At 36.7% G+C, this 17,343-nt stretch overlaps 1 protein-coding gene across 1 annotated transcript in view; it reads right to left on the reverse strand.

Annotated features, from left to right (window-relative positions):
• Positions 1-4,166: 4,166 nt before the first annotated feature.
• Positions 4,167-17,343, reverse strand: part of LOC133999401 (uncharacterized) — a 36,946-nt gene continuing 23,769 nt past the window's right edge. The window contains exons 5-20 of the mRNA XM_062438619.1: positions 15,817-16,122; positions 10,352-10,669; positions 9,931-10,227; positions 9,521-9,835; positions 9,129-9,404; positions 8,590-8,886; positions 8,180-8,494; positions 7,788-8,063; positions 7,249-7,545; positions 6,839-7,153; positions 6,447-6,722; positions 5,991-6,317; positions 5,458-5,769; positions 4,979-5,266; positions 4,720-4,868; positions 4,167-4,481 (exon numbers count right to left, since the gene is read on the reverse strand). Coding sequence (XP_062294603.1) covers positions 4,473-4,481; positions 4,720-4,868; positions 4,979-5,266; positions 5,458-5,769; positions 5,991-6,317; positions 6,447-6,722; positions 6,839-7,153; positions 7,249-7,545; positions 7,788-8,063; positions 8,180-8,494; positions 8,590-8,886; positions 9,129-9,404; positions 9,521-9,835; positions 9,931-10,227; positions 10,352-10,669; positions 15,817-16,122 — 4,373 coding nt within the window. The 3' untranslated portion in view covers positions 4,167-4,472. The remainder of the gene's footprint in view (positions 4,482-4,719; positions 4,869-4,978; positions 5,267-5,457; positions 5,770-5,990; positions 6,318-6,446; positions 6,723-6,838; positions 7,154-7,248; positions 7,546-7,787; positions 8,064-8,179; positions 8,495-8,589; positions 8,887-9,128; positions 9,405-9,520; positions 9,836-9,930; positions 10,228-10,351; positions 10,670-15,816; positions 16,123-17,343) is intronic.

Below are 17,343 nucleotides of genomic sequence, written 5' to 3' on the forward strand. Positions count from 1 at the left end.
ACATACATATACATACTGCACATACCTGTTTCCAGCTGATAGTTTGCTATTAACCACAGTCAGATTATCTATAATGTCTAACAGTAAGGCCATGTATGTGGATGCGCATTAATATTAATTATTATGTGCATCTATACTTGCATGCATTTATTCATAACCATGACAAACTGGAGGCAAAACAGATATTCAACATCGTACATATTTCATATATGCCAACCGTACACATAGAAATAAATTCACCTCTGGACTTGTGGATTCATGAATAAATGTCTTCAAAATAGTTTGCTAACAGTAATATTTAGATGGAGAAAAAGTAAGAATAACCTGTGACTTTTGCAGAGTTACAGAGTGAAACAGAAACCTTATTTATTATAATATACAATACCATGGAAGAAATTAAAGGATGGATTCACTCAATTATCCCAGCTTTATCAAAACAACAAGCAGGTGTCCAAATGAACAAGTTTTGCTTGTTGTAATCATTCCTCCTGTTTATACTGGCCATTTAAAATGTTACTCAAAACTGTATTCAAAGTTTATCCTGAGCTAATATGAGGCTTCAGAAATCTGCAATATTCCTCTTTGTGTTCCCCTGGACTGAATTTCTCAATTGAGCTGCAGTGGAGGGACAGTAGCAAAAAGAGGGAATTTTGCCTAATTAGCCTTAGATAAACTTTGGAATACATTTTTCAACAAAACAAGGACTGTGGGTTTTGTGCCCCATCACTTACACTGACAGCTGATTAGAGAGTGATATTGAATTAGATAGTATGAACAGGAGGAATTATTATTACAGCAAGCAAAACCTCTTTCAGTGTTCAATGTTTGTGTATTTTTATCATGCACATATGCATCATGTTTGACACTTTGGTTCAAGTTGTGGAGGCACATTGTTGAAAAAAAGAAGGTGCATTTCTTGTTATGACTGAGTGTACAGCGGGATTATTCATCCCCCTCTTTAGCAGTGTCAAGCTTACATATGACATCCACCCGGGACAAGGTCTGTCGAAACCCAGCGAAACCCAACAATAACAGTGACCTCCAGGATGAAAGGATTAAAAGAACATCTTTGAGAGCAGAAAGAAAGTGGAAATCTAGTAAATTACAAGTGCACTATTGATAATTAAAATGTTAGTTGCATCTCACTTGTGTATGTGATTATTTATTTTTATGCTGCCCTTAAAAGTTTAGAATAGTCAGAATTAGCTTTTATTTCATTCATCATCATCATTCATTCATATTCTTTTCTCTTTAACACAGTCATTTGCATCAAAACAGCAAATCATTCCTGTCTCTGCTCCTTCCCCTCATATCCAGACAGCTGAATTATGTCAAACAGGTTGTGACTTTAATAGGAGCTGACCATTACAGCTGTATCATTTGGTCATTGCAGTCAGCTAGGTGGCAATCTGAATCTATTGCTTTTCAAACAGGAAGCATTTTGGATACGTAAATAAAACACAGTGTCACCACATGGTCTGAATGAAAACTTGAGGTGCTTCCTTACAAGCCAAGTTGAACTGTTATTATTTAGCTTTGATACAATTTGTTGTAAATTCTGCTGAAATTAGATTTTTTTTGTTTGTTCACTTGGCTGGATTGACTTGTTTTGATTTAACCACAAGATGGTGCTACAATGCGTAAAGCAAACACATGTAACAATACAGGTGACATAGATGATGGCTTGTTTCCTGAATTATGTAATTATTCTATAGGACAACTTGTGTGATGTGAATGTAGTTTTTAACCCATTATTCCTGTTTGGCCCCTGACAAAGTTGTACACTGTACACTTTGATTTAGCACAATATAGTTTGAATAAAGAAGAAGTCAATGAAAGGAGCAGGTCTGTGTGTGGTCCTCCACTTTCAAGCAGTATTCAATGAGAATAGAAAAAGCTGAATATGGAAGAGAGGAATTTCAACAGTCACATACTAGATTCCGTTCTTTGAGGAGTTTGTCACTTTGTCACAGTTTTCCACTCAGACCAAGGGAAGGTGGAGTTTTTATTAGTGGAGCTGAAGTTTAAATGTTTGCCTCAGTTCATGTGATGGTGAGTTAAAAAAGCTAATACATGGTAAGAGCTATAACATTAGGATAACACTGCTCTAATATTTGCAGCTGGTCATCACTCTTTTCTTAATCATGTTGGATAGGCATACAACATGTCTTAATTGCGTTGTTGGACTAAAATGTCACTATTCATTGTACAAGTCATTTGTAAAAGAGAAGGAAAATGAGACACTTTCTAACATGAAGAACTTCAGTCAAAAGGCCACAGCAGAAATTTTGACTGCATGACCATAGACGAAAAAGCACAGGTGTCACTAATAACATTCATTCAGTTCTGTCTGTTTGATTCAAGTGTCCCTTTGTGACAGTGTGCCAGTATACACAATAGCACGACCCTGAAACTGAAGCAACTAAATGGAAATTATTTTTGTGATATAGAGATTGAAACATCTCTGGCATGTTGGCAAATTAGCAAAAAAGTTGCTGCATCTGCATTCATGTAGACTTTTTCTTTTCAAATTATGCACATAGTGATTGATCTAAAACAATGTGTTTGAAAATCTTTCTTGTTTTGAATAAGTGTCTGTGTTTGCTCTCCATGCAAGTGACTGTATGTGTAGCCAGAACTCATACTTACCAGAAAATCATCTGTAGGTCTCTCTTTCTGCTTTCCATTATTTTGTTTTTTTTACTGGGGTCATGTTGTTCATAATATATTAAATCAACTAGCATTTATGACCCATATAAGCTTAAAATCATCTTCATCATTTTAGAAGCCACAACCAGCAAATGTTTGGATTTTTTCTTTAAAAAAAAGACCAGAATACTTATTTGATTATCAAAATAGTTGTAAGATTAATTGACTTATTGTTTCTGCTCTACATCTTAGTTGTGTTTCCTCCAGATTAGGTTTATTTATTTTTTTAAATATAAGAGACAATTGATTTGTCGCCTTAATTGCTTTCTTGCTAGTTTGTATGACAAAAATCAATTGAAGATAAAGATGATTATGATAGTAATAACAGTGATAATACTGTAATGATCAGTATAAAGACAATATCCATTTTATGATTATAAAAATGTTGCTCATTTATTTCTCTTGCCATACTTTTCTTGTTTCCTTTTAAATTTATGGTGACAACAGTTACAAAAAGGCTGAATATTCAACTCTCTTGATAGGCCCAGATCATTTTAGATTAGATAATATGAAACTAATCTCAATTTATCAGGCAAAGCCTACTAAGCATGCATGCTTGTCTCAGCATTGCATATTTAGTTCAACACATTTTATGCTGGGAGCTGCTCAGTAAAACCAAAGCCTTCTACTGTAACCAGTTTATAGTTTGTGGCTCAGTGGTGTCTCAACAGTAGTTGAGTATTTCTCCTGTATTTGCGATGATGTTTGGTTGTTACTTGTCCCTGGGTCATATGGACACACCGATGGGGTCAAGCAAGGACCTAGTAGGTGGGGGCTTGGCATAAGAGGATGGGTGGGTATGTGGGTGTTAGACAGGGAGACACTCTCATGCAGCCTGCTGGGCATGGTGCCCTGCTTCCCTGTTGCCGGCCCCTTGGCACTTAGACTGGCAGCAGCAATGCTGTGACTCCATCCCAGCAACAGCATCACAGATTTGGGCTGGCTGCCACAGTGTCCCCAGCCAATCGGGGCACACACAGTGCCAGATCACTCAAGAGGTAGCCAATAGTAAGTCTGGATGTGCTTAGTGTCATCCCTCCCAGATGTGAATTCCTTTAAACCCACAAGGTACACAAATGCAGCTCTAACTCAAAGACAGAGTGCACACACATTTGCAGTGTCTCTGCGTGTCGATGGAAAGGAGAAGACCTACAAAGTGGGTTTTTATTTTCAAGTGAATGTACCTCTGTTTACTCTTCAGTAAGTCCAGTTCAGACCCATCAGTCTTCAAATTACTAATATTTCACATAAAGGTGGCAAGTCACTGCTGCATATAAATCTTTGTCTCCCCCTTGTGGACCATACGAATAATGCAGGGGATGTTGATATTGTCACACAGTATACTGTATTACTAAGCATATTACTGAAGAATAATTAACAGTTTTATAGCAGTGTATATTATGATTTAATTTATTGCAATTCATGAGGCAAATAATGACAAATGTTGCTGTTAATATTTGACTCTTTATTTGTCCGAATGCAAGAACAAGTCCAGTGATGAATATTTGTTTGTGACATTAGTATTTGAATTTTAAAGTCTTATTTAAAGCTTTATTTACATTCATTTGTTGTTGTTTCCTCCTTTCTTACACACATGCATTACACACATACATGTCACATCAAATATAAAACTGAAACATAAAAAGAAATGAATATAGTACCAACAAGTTTTGTATAATATTAAAGTTGAAATATAAAATCACAATCAGTTCATAATACTTTTCAAAAGTCCACATAAAGTAGGAGCGGTCCTGTGGTCATCATCATTTAGTCTAAAAGGAAAAAACAACAACACAGGGAATACATCAGGATCTGGTGGAAGTTTTCCTTATATAAGAGTGTATTAAAAGTAATTTCATTCAAATCACTGAAAAATATCAATATTGATAAAGTTTAGAGTAACGAATATAGTAAACATAGCAGGGATGACAAAACCAGACATGCGAGATGACATACTGCCTTGTGAGATTATCTTAAAATACCAAAAATGCTACAACTCCTGTATCTCACCTTGAATAGGGTAGCCAAGACACCGTAGACTACGGAGATGATGAAAAAAAAGAGGAACATGACAGCCATATACCAGCTTTCCACGCCTATGTCCTGGTTAACATCAGCATGCATGATGTCATCTAAGAAACCGCAGTTCTCCATGATTACTGTGACAGAATTAAAATGAAACTTGTCAGTTGCTGACTCACAAATGTGTGAGATAGAGGTTAAGTATGAGAAAAATGAATGTGTAAGAAAGATCAGTGGCCTAACGCACCTGGTTTAGATATATTGAGAGCAAGGGTGATGGTTGCGTGTGTTACCCTGCAGGTGTGGACTGCCCCAGATAACCAGTTGGATCGGGACAGATGAAGGCGGCTTTGGATGCTGAACTTTCCGCCTGGGCCTCTGTGGGGTTCACTGGTGTTGTAGTCCAACAGCTCCTGTGTGTCGTCAAGGAGCCAAGTGATGTTAATGGAAGCAGGACTGAAGCCAAACACCAGGCACAAGAGTTCAGCAGAGCCCTGGAGCAAGGTGGCTGTAGGTTTGGTGGGGGTCACACTGGCTGCAGAAAAAAGTCAAGCATGGAGGATGAAAAATCAGGGAATATTTACAAAGTAGAACAGTAAGAAAAAAATCTTCTTGGAAATTGAAAAAAAACCCAACAACTTCTGATTAGCAACACTGAAATGAATGATGGACTTTTAAGATGTTTTTAACAACACTACAGTTTTACAAAATGTTAAGTCTGCTCACCAAACACATCCTTTATAGTGCTTTTAAAAGACGTTTCAGATGATTCATGCCTGACAACACAAGAATAAGTGGAATCCTGGCCCTCTGTTTTAGATGTGTTTAGTTTGCTGCTCATTGAATAACTGCTCCCTGTATTCCATGCAGGGCCGTTGGTGAAGTCAGTTGATGGGAGTCTCTGGCCATCCTTCTCCCAGTACACTATGATGTTAGATGGGAAAAATCCAGAGACTTCGCAAACCAGTGCAAGGATGTCTGACGTAGACAGCTCAGAGATGGTAGGTTGTATTATTTTCACTGTCGGTGGATGTAGCCCTTGAGAAACACAAACAGAAGACAACCATAAATAATTATCTCTCTCGCTCTTTCAATCTCAAAATTTAGTCACAACAAGCATCATGGAAAATATTGTTTCTAGCTGTTGAGTTTCTAATGCTATCTTGACTTTTCAAACTATGCACAACTTTAAACATTCACAAACAGCAATAATGAATCATAAAGAATCTACTTGATTTGCATTGTAGGTATAACAGTACCTGTGGTTTTGCTTATATGGTTCTTGTAGCCTTGGTTGGAACATTTGTGCTTTCCCTCACAAGATACTTGTTTATATGTGTGCCAATCCTCTGCTGACACATTGAGGAAGCTCCGCAAAGTTTCGGTCCCATTCCTGTGACTCTCTGGTGGCTCTGTATGCAGATTTGGAGAATAACTGCTCCCACCTACTTTCCAGGTGAGGGAGAAATCACTGAGATGAGAGCCGACCAGAAGGCAAGTGATAGTGACTTGTCCCTTGTTCTGAAGCTGCTGGATGGGTGGTCCCCAAACATACACACCGACTGTTTGATATGATGGTAGAGTTACTGAAAAACAACATAAAAGGGTGATGAAATGCAACCATCAAGTAATAAACAGAAAAAATAAATATGTCTCAGATCCTTGAAAGAAGACGTAATGCATTAATATGATTACAGAGTATGTTTTAATTGTACCCGAGCAGCGGCTGATGTTCTTCCTGACATTTTTATTCAGAGACCCATCAGACACTTGACAAGTGAAGACCTTCCCTCTTTTCCAGTCTGTTTGGGGGACTTGTAGTTGACTGGTTACTACCACAAGTCCATCTGCAGCCACGCTGATGTCAATAAAGTTTTGCTGAGACTCATGAGTCCACTCAATTTGAGGGTTGAAGCCCTTTCCAGAGCATATGAGTGTCTGTGGTCCAGACTCATCACTGGGAAGGAGCAGCAGCTCCACTGATGGATCCACTGAATGAGAAATAAATCAGTGCATTAATGAATCAATGTATTAGAGATTCATGAATTAAAAAAATTATAACATCAGATCAGCTGTCATTAAGAGAAAGAAGAGTAATTCCTCTCACCAAAAATATTGTCAGTTGACTTTGAGGAGATATTTCTGTTGAAGAAGCCTACATTCACTTTGCAGGTGAAACGTGTGTCTTCTTGCCAGTACTTGTTAGGGACAGTGAAATATTTACTGGTTGAATGAGGGCCTGGGGTTTCAGGAAGATCAACAAACTGTTTATCAGAGATGTCAGCGTTGTTGGCCTGAAAGGTGACGTAAACGTCACTGGAGGAAAGTTGTGTGATGACACATTCGAGCACAGCTCTGTCTCCCTTCAGTATATCTGGGAGAAATCTCCTGATCTCCACTGATGGACTTGTAACTTCAGGTTCTGGAAGATAATGACAGGAAACAAAGCAAATGATTTTTCTTTAGATCGTTCACTCTCAAAACACACCTGATTTATTTTTTGTCTCTTTCTCTTACTTGAAACAACGACGGTCTCTTCAGCGGATGAGAAACATCTATGTTCAGCTTTACATTTAAGAAGCTTCATATTTTTCCACTGACTTAAGGAAACTGTCAGATTGCTGATTATATGAGTTGAGTTTGTTGCCTGGTTCACTTGGTTATTGGAGTGAGATATGTTATCCAACAGCCAGGTCACCTTAGCATCAAAAACAGTGTGGACCAGACAAGTTGCTTTCACCTCAGCTGCTGCCATCATTGCTGTCTTGAAGCTAGGAATCTCCACATGAATGTAAGGAGGAGCACTTGAATGAGCTGAAAATGTGAAGTACACAAAAACGAAAAAAATCATTAAGCAAGACCAGGTCATGTTTAAACTACATCGAAAAAGTCCATTTGACTTTTTACATATTAATATTATATTTACATCATAATTGAAATCCAGCAAAAATCATTGTATGACAGTGGACTGAAGCAGGGATTCTCTGCCTTATTTTACCTGCACTGATGCCCCTTTGAACTCAATTCATTATAGATTATGTTTTGATTAATTTTACCTGAGCAGAGGCTGATGTCCTTCCTGACATTTTTATTCAGAGACCCATCAGACACTTGACAAGTGAAGACCTTCCCTCTTTTCCAGTCTGTTTGGGGGACTTGTAGTTGACTGGTTACTACCACAAGTCCATCTGCAGCCACGCTGATGTCAATAAAGTTTTGCTGAGACTCATGAGTCCACTCAATTTGAGGGTTGAAGCCCTTTCCAGAGCATATGAGTGTCTGTGGTCCAGACTCATCACTGGGAAGAAGCAGCAGCTCCACTGATGGATCCACTGAATGAGAAATAAATCAGTGCATTACTGAATCAATGTATTACAGATTCATGAATTAAAAAAATTATAACATCAGATCAGCTGTCATTAAGAGAAAGAAGAGTAATTCCTCTCACCAAAAATATTGTCAGTTGACTTTGAGGAGATATTTCTGTTGAAGAAGCCTACATTCACTTTGCAGGTGAAACGTGTGTCTTCTTGCCAGTACTTGTTAGGGACAGTGAAATATTTACTGGTTGAATGAGGGCCTGGGGTTTCAGGAAGATCAACAAACTGTTTATCAGAGATGTCAGCGTTGTTGGCCTGAAAGGTGACGTAAACGTCACTGGAGGAAAGTTGTGTGATGACACATTCGAGCACAGCTCTGTCTCCCTTCAGTATATCTGGGAGAAATCTCCTGATCTCCACTGATGGACTTGTAACTTCAGGTTCTGGAAGATAATGACAGGAAACAAAGCAAATGATTTTTCTTTAGATCTTTCACTCTCAAAACACACCTGATTTATTTTTTGTCTCTTTCTCTTACTTGAAACAACGACGGTCTCTTCAGCGGATGAGAAACATCTATGTTCAGCTTTACATTTAAGAAGCTTCATATTTTTCCACTGACTTAAGGAAACTGTCAGATTGCTGATTATATGAGTTGAGTTTGTTGCCTGGTTCACTTGGTTATTGGAGTGAGATATGTTATCCAACAGCCAGGTCACCTTAGCATCAAAAACAGTGTGGACCAGACAAGTTGCTTTCACCTCAGCTGCTGCCATCATTGCTGTCTTGAAGCTAGGAATCTCCACATGAATGTAAGGAGGAGCACTTGAATGAGCTGAAAATGTGAAGTACACAAAAACGAAAAAAATCATTAAGCAAGACCAGGTCATGTTTAAACTACATCGAAAAAGTCCATTTGACTTTTTACATATTAATATTATATTTACATCATAATTGAAATCCAGCAAAAATCATTGTATGACAGTGGACTGAAGCAGGGATTCTCTGCCTTATTTTACCTGCACTGATGCCCTTTTGAACTCAATTCATTATAGATTATGTTTTGATTAATTTTACCTGAGCAGAGGCTGATGTCCTTCCTGACATTTTTATTCAGAGACCCATCAGACACTTGACAAGTGAAGACCTTCCCCCTTTTCCAGTCTGTTTGGGGGACTTGTAGTTGACTGGTTACTACCACAAGTCCATCTGCAGCCACGCTGATGTCAATAAAGTTTTGCTGAGACTCATGAGTCCACTCAATTTGAGGGTTGAAGCCCTTTCCAGAGCATATGAGTGTCTGTGGTCCAGACTCATCACTGGGAAGAAGCAGCAGCTCCACTGATGGATCCACTGAATGAGAAATAAATCAGTGCATTACTGAATCAATGTATTACAGATTCATGAATTAAAAAAATTATAACATCAGATCAGCTGTCATTAAGAGAAAGAAGAGTAATTCCTCTCACCAAAAATATTGTCAGTTGACTTTGAGGAGATATTTCTGTTGAAGAAGCCTACATTCACTTTGCAGGTGAAACGTGTGTCTTCTTGCCAGTACTTGTTAGGGACAGTGAAATATTTACTGGTTGAATGAGGGCCGGGGGTTTCAGGAAGATCAACAAACTGTTTATCAGAGATGTCAGCGTTGTTGGCCTGAAAGGTGACGTAAACGTCACTGGAGGAAAGTTGTGTGATGACACATTCGAGCACAGCTCTGTCTCCCTTCAGTATATCTGGGAGAAATCTCCTGATCTCCACTGATGGACTTGTAACTTCAGGTTCTGGAAGATAATGACAGGAAACAAAGCAAATGATTTTTCTTTAGATCTTTCACTCTCAAAACACACCTGATTTATTTTTTGTCTCTTTCTCTTACTTGAAACAACGACGGTCTCTTCAGCGGATGAGAAACATCTATGTTCAGCTTTACATTTAAGAAGCTTCATATTTTTCCACTGACTTAAGGAAACTGTCAGATTGCTGATTATATGAGTTGAGTTTGTTGCCTGGTTCACTTGGTTATTGGAGTGAGATATGTTATCCAACAGCCAGGTCACCTTAGCATCAAAAACAGTGTGGACCAGACAAGTTGCTTTCACCTCAGCTGCTGCCATCATTGCTGTCTTGAAGCTAGGAATCTCCACATGAACGTAAGGAGGAGCACTTGCATAGACTGGATGAAGAGAAAAAAAGTTTTGCCAAAATATTAATGTAATCAAAACCAGTTCATTTATAAAAAAAAACAATAAAAACTATTTATCAACAATTGTTCTGTAAATGTAACTGTACATACTTACTTTGACATATATCTATTGATTTTTCAAAGTCTTTGCTGTTGTGCTTGGCCTTGCATGAAAATGTTGAACCTTTTGCCCACTCTGACATATTTGGCACAATCTCACTGCTTAGACTGAAGGTCTTCTCCCCTTCCTCCACACTCTGCAGCTTCCTTGTGATTTGCCCGGTGTTTAAATTTTGTTTGTCTTGTTGCCATGTCACATTCAGTGTGCCTGGGAAAAAGCCACTTAGGGTGCAGAGAAGTCTGACTGCTGAGGTCGCAAAATCACTTTCCCAAACAGGATACAATGTGATGTCTGGAGCGATAACTCGCGGTTCTGAAATAGAACAGAGGTTATAATTTATTTTCTTTCACTATTCCACATTGTTTGACGTTTTTAAAACTTTTAGTTGATTTGACCTATTTTTCATACATACCTTCAGATTGTAGTCACAATTCTGAGTGTAATATCTTTGTATTAAGGCTAGATGGCAGAGTTGTACTTTTACAGTGTTTGATATCTTAAAGTCAGGTGGAGATAAGGCTGGAAGTCTGTTGCACATATGTTGCAGCATGACAGAGCAGAGTGATTATGGCTAGCAGCAAGCGGAAGCATTGGGTAACACCCAGGTCCCAAAAAAGTACCAAATACAGAAGTGAAACACAGCACAGAGCAACGGTGCATCACACACACCAGGTGTTGGGTGTGGTTGTGCCAGTAAGAGAAACGCCATGCACATTTTAATATCTCAGATCTGTTTACATATGTTATCGCATAGCTGTTACATGGCCTCAGGTTACTTTGCTTAAGGTTTTAGTTCTCCAGTCTATTATTAATAGCCTTGAGAACTAAAACTCAATTTGCACATTGGGTTGAACATGGTCTGTTGATTCCAGGTGCTGGGGAGGTGACAAACAAAACTAATAAATGTATAACACAATATAAAAAAGTTAAAAAGAAGAAATAGTACTGTTATGAGTATTATGTAATGAGCATTCATAGGTAAAACTAGAGATAAGAACATTTTTTAAACAGTGGTAGAGAGAAAAAAGTTGGAGGAGCAACTTCAATGTTTGTCTTCATTTAAACATTTATTTTCAAAAAGACAAAGATTTTGTGATTACATTCAAAAAAATGAGCAAATGAGATTACTTACATGATACTATGAGACTGTAACAAACAATACAACATTTTTTTTTTCTTTTTTGGGGGGTTGGGTTGTTATAATTTTCCCTTTACAGAAAGTTCACCTTATTTCATTTGACCTGAAAAGAATAAAATAAATATGTGTCAGTATAACTGCAACAAAACGATCACAAACTTTATATTTGTCAACATTTAAATGTGTGCTTATTGCAAATGTATTATATGACTGATGCATTTGCACTCCAGGTAAAATATAGTTGCATCATAAAATATCATAAACATAAATCCTCAATCTGTCCTGAGCTCTTTATAGTGATGCTCTTCACATTTCATGGAAGGCATTTACAGCTGAAATCTATATTTTTAATTTGGTATTTTAAATGCATCATGAACAAACTGTTCCAACTGGCTTCTGTTTACTGCGTTTATTTGTTTGCTCAATTAACTAATGAGAAAAAAATGGGATAGAATTTAACACACAATAACAGCAATGCCTGCTATACACAGGACAATTCATTATAATAGCCCTAAAGGTGAAATAAGTATTATTACTGAGGGAACTCAAAATGTTAACTGACAACTGAGATTTGGCGCTTTACTGTAAAGAGTCTAAAAAGCAATTTAATAAAAGTAGTGGGTAAACAGTGATAATTAAAATATCTATAACAGCACAAGATGATGTCAAACATTCCTAATTCTGACATTTAGGTGTAGTTGGTAGTTATGATGAGATTATATTACATATTATCATATACATATTACATTGACCACATTTTTTAAAATAACAACAATGTGCCTATGTAACAAGGTGGTTACATTGAAGATCTTTCTATATTTTCTATATTTATTTGATTTCATTTATTTCAGATATTTCTGTGTTATTTACAAAGTTGTCTTTCTCTCATTTAGTTAGATTTCTGCACAACTCTAACATATAAAATCATTATTACCTTGAAAGCAGTGGTTGCAATGCTGAACAGCAGGGTGATGATGAAAAGAAGAATGAAGGTGATGGCTGTGCTCCCCATGTCATCTTGCTCTTCTTGATCTTCTTCTGGCCCTATGGCATTGCTCCATTTGCAGTTCATCTCATTATTGATACCTGGATGCACAGTAATAGGTCAATTAATACTCAAGATAATCCACACCCAGCTTTCCACAACAGCTCATAAGACAATGCCCATGTAATTCTCTTATTTCTTCTATTAATTCTTCTATGTCTGAAAGGAGGGTATATTATATCACCTCACAGGTTAGAGTGTATTCAAATATAAACCAGTATGAAATATAAAAAGACAATAGCTCTGGCATGTATCTTATTACTATTATGAGGGTACCATGAGGCCTAATAGTCAAGCGTGTTCTTCTAAAATGTTGATTATGTAAGTTAAAGTGGTTCTATCAAGACCCTGAATTGCTTTTGAAAGACTCCATTATTGGTGTGGCATGCATTGCTCAGCTTTTGAATAAGTATTGTTATCTATTGACAGACCATAGGGACTGAGATAGACCTTGACAACCATCTCTCTTGTGTTGGGGGTGCAAGACCCAGTAGAGGAAACACATGTACACAAAGACAAGTCACAGAGACAGTGTTAATGCACCAGCACCAAATAAAAATAAACAAGTAATATATGATTTTAAAGATGTAATTATTACTTAAATGTAGTCAGGTGTATGTTTTGTTATTGTAGTAAATACGATGTAAGGTGGTGTAATAATTGATGATGGGATATGTTGTTACTGTTGCTATGTTTTAAAACTCAAAAATGCTGATATGTAAACCTAATCTGTGGTGCATCACACTGTGACAGTACACATTCAATAAACATGTAGCTCCAAATAAAGACATGAATTGCATGCGACATACAACAACAGAGTTGCAACTTATTTTTTTTTTATTTTGATTTTAAAACTGCATTAAAAAGACAAACACAATGTCATATCACAAGCAACAAACATTTAACAACAAACAGCAGAAGACACAGCAACACAAAATAACATCTAATGGGCCTTGCACGTTTCAGGGATGTTCATGTGGAGGTTGACCAGGTTGGTTTTTTCAAATGTTCTGTACCCAATGGACCTGACGATGGCTTTAGTTGTGTTAACCACAGATTCATGGTAAACTACACAACTATAGACTACGTCATCATTTTTCCACTGATCACGGCTGACTGATAACTGGCCATAGACATAATAGGTTCCATGGCTCTCTATTGGGTTTGTGGTACTGACATCGTAATCTGAGTCTGCTGGCTCATCATCAACAAGCCAAGACACCAACACCTCCTTAGGGAAGAAGTCTTTCACATAGCAAGTCAGGGTCACTGTGTCTGTTTTAGCATGTTCTACTGGAGGCAGCATGAACACCAAAGGACGCTGAGTTGGTCCTTCTGCAAGCATAAGAAAACAGTTAGGCCTGTCTCCACAGATAGAAATAGCCACTGTATGACATCAAATACACAAAATGACAATGGGAGTCAAACATAGGATTTGGTGTATAATTATAGTATATAAGTATATAAGGTGTTCTTACCAATCGCCCTTTCATATTCTGTCTTTAGTGGTTCTATTTGATTGCTAGGTTGAACAATGCAGAAGCGTTTAAACCCTTTGGTCCACTCTTCAAATGTGGTGTCAAGTGGAAGGTCGATTTGCTTTTCACTTCCTATTTCGTTGTTTGGTACTTCAATCATGCTATTTCCATCCTCGTCGGCCCAGTAAATCGTTTCGACTTTTCCCTTGTTTACCTTGACTTGACATACTAGAGTTCCTTTTCTATTTGAAAACATGTCCTCCATTGTGGGGCCACTGATCTTTACTTCAACATCTGCTTGTTTACATCCCTCACCTGGTTATGTCAAGTGAAGCGTTAATTAACAATGATTGAATGATTGCACATGGCTGCCAAACAGTTAGAATTGACATTGAATTGACATAATATTTTAAATTTAAAAAAAATGTACTCACTTGGTCCAGGTGAACATGCATGTTGGTAGGTCACGGATGCATTCACAAATATATCACCGCTTCCGTCTTTCCCCTTAAACTCACATGTAAGCTTAGTGATGTCAGGAATCAGCTCATCAGCCTTTAGCACGAGAAAACTTGATGCACTGTACAGTGTTCCATTTGGTGTATATTTTCCATCATTCACTGTCTTGATCTCATCTACTTTCTTGAAGTCTTCCTTGTCATCTTTAAGCCATTTGATCTCATACTGTTTTGGTGAGAAATCTTTGGCAAAGCAGGAGAAGGAAGCCTCGTCTCCCACATCAGAGGAGGCCAACACTTTAATAGCTGGTGTACTATAGAAAGGGTCTGAAAAACAAACATATACACAAATATATGTATGCGGAAGCCAGGAATAATATATATATATGCAGAAGCAGAGGTAAACAGTTTGCTACAATGTCCATTTAATCTAGACTTTTCTGTACAACTGAATGTTATGCAACTTACACTTATATTTGAACATACTGATTGCTCTCCTCAAATTAACACTTAGCTTGTTATTCAAGTGTGCAAAAATCATAATTCCATTTTAAAAAAATAGTTTTGACAGTATATGCTCGCTTCTGCATATACATTGATTGTTCATGCAAGCAAACACAGGTTCAAGATTTTTTTTATAAACAGTGAATGTTAATTAAAAACATACAGAGAAAGTGAAGGCGGACAGAGTTCAGGAATAATGAAAACTATTATGCAGATAGACAGAAAGAAGCAGAACACTTTGCAATAATCTGCTCTTGGACAGATGAGAGACAATCAGCAGCTGAATATACATAAGCAAGCTTCAGCCTTTTCATTCCACCTCACGGTTTGTTTTGCCCACTATTCCTACTGATTCTGAAATTAAAAATATTTGAAGATATCACGCTATTTCATATTTTGACAATTCTCCAATAACATTTCTTAGGGAAAACCCACAAAGCAATGTATGAACATAAACTTTCTGTAGACAAACTACACCAATAACACTGACTTATAATTTCATTATAGTTTCTTTGTCATCTTTTAGTCTTCTTTCATTTTGATCTAGTAAAGCACTCTGATCTGCATTTATTGCATTAACTGCGTCATATGAATTATAATAATTATAATAATTATTACTTAAAATTAATATAACAACAGTTTTTTTGTAAGTTATCTACTAGTCATTTGACATATTATCAAAAAACAATTTTGTATAAATACACAATTTAATTAAATTCAGTATGACATTATTAATCAGTTATTGATTCAATTTGATTTAAAAACCTTACAGTCATTCTAAAATATATCATATTTAAAGTAATTTGTAATAATATATAACATGGAATGAGTCTTACCTTTTTTAACGATGTCACCAGTCTCAACATTTCCTGTTGCATGTGCCACAGCACACTTAAAAGCCTGCTTGTTATCCCAGTCCTGTCTCCTCACTCGAACTTGACTGACTCCCGTATAAAAGTTTCCTTTCGGTACTGAAGGATACTGAGTGACATACGTGGCATCCAAGGGAGCACCATTTTTTCCCCATGAGAAGGTCAGTGAGGAGGGTGTGAAGCCGGTGGCGAGGCAGCCAAGAGTGATCATGTCTCCGGTCCCGGAGCCACATGGTATTAGGGGAAACAAAGTTGGCAAAGTCGATACAGCTAAAAAAATCAACAACAAAAAAAAAATTAACATAACAAAATAACATTTAATTTCAACATAATTGTAATTTTTTTACCAAACATTGATTACATGTTGATCAATGAGTTGATACAGTCGTATAACAAAGCACAGCATGAAAGCCTTTACCTTTTCAAATGTTGAAATTAGAAATATTAAGTTCCCTCCATACATGGAGCTTTGTCACCCAGTCCAATGTATTACTCAGATAAACATACTCAAATAAAACATTGTGTGTGATCTTGTTATTCCATAACGAATAGGTAAATCTCTTTCAACGCATAACTTTAACATCTACAACAATAATTATTTGTAATTTTGAAATTTCAGCCATGTCAGATTAACCGCGTTCTTTTGTCTCAATTTAGTGGTTATTTAAGAGATCAAAGAGTATTTCAGCCACGTCAGTAAACAACCATAAACCGCGTTGACCGCATATTACAAGCATATATATAATATTATTAGTAGGAAAAATTTGTCACAAAAATTGATTTATTTTGTCTCAATTTAGTGATTATTTAAGATATCAAAGAGTATTGCAGCAACATCAGTAAAACCGATTAACCGTGTTGACCGCATATTACAAGTATATAAATATATCGTATAATTAGTAGAAACAATTTGTCACAAAAATGTATTTCTTTTGTCTCAATTTAGTGATTATTTAAGATATCAAAGAGTATTGCAGCCACATCAGTAAACACAGATTAACCGTGTTGACCGCATATTACAAGTATATAAATATATCGTATTATTAGTAGGAACAATTTGTCACAGAAATGTATTTCTTTTGTCTCAATTTAGTGATTATTTAAGATATTAAAGAGCATTCTTACCTGATGAAACAGTTACTGTTGTACCTTTCCCCCAGTAGTCAAAAGCACCGTAGTAGCACAGTGCTGAATCTACTTAACTGTTAGTATAAAAACGTTACATCTACCAGCCTATGTAAAAATAATCTAGTCTACTCTTTACATCTTACATAATTAACCGATAATGTTATAAAATTCACTTGAATGACCAAAATATCAATTTTCCAAAATATCCATCATTATGTCCTACTGAGAATATCAATGTTTTGACTTTTCTCATATTAAACACACTTTGCTTTACATTATGTTTAGTTACAGTATAACTTAAACATAACTTTTCACAGTCTGAAACTAGATTTTAAATGGTACATATCTTACCTGTTACTGTTA

This window comes from Scomber scombrus, chromosome 18 (genome assembly GCF_963691925.1).
Source record: "Scomber scombrus chromosome 18, fScoSco1.1, whole genome shotgun sequence".
Taxonomy (NCBI): Eukaryota; Metazoa; Chordata; class Actinopteri; order Scombriformes; family Scombridae; genus Scomber; species Scomber scombrus.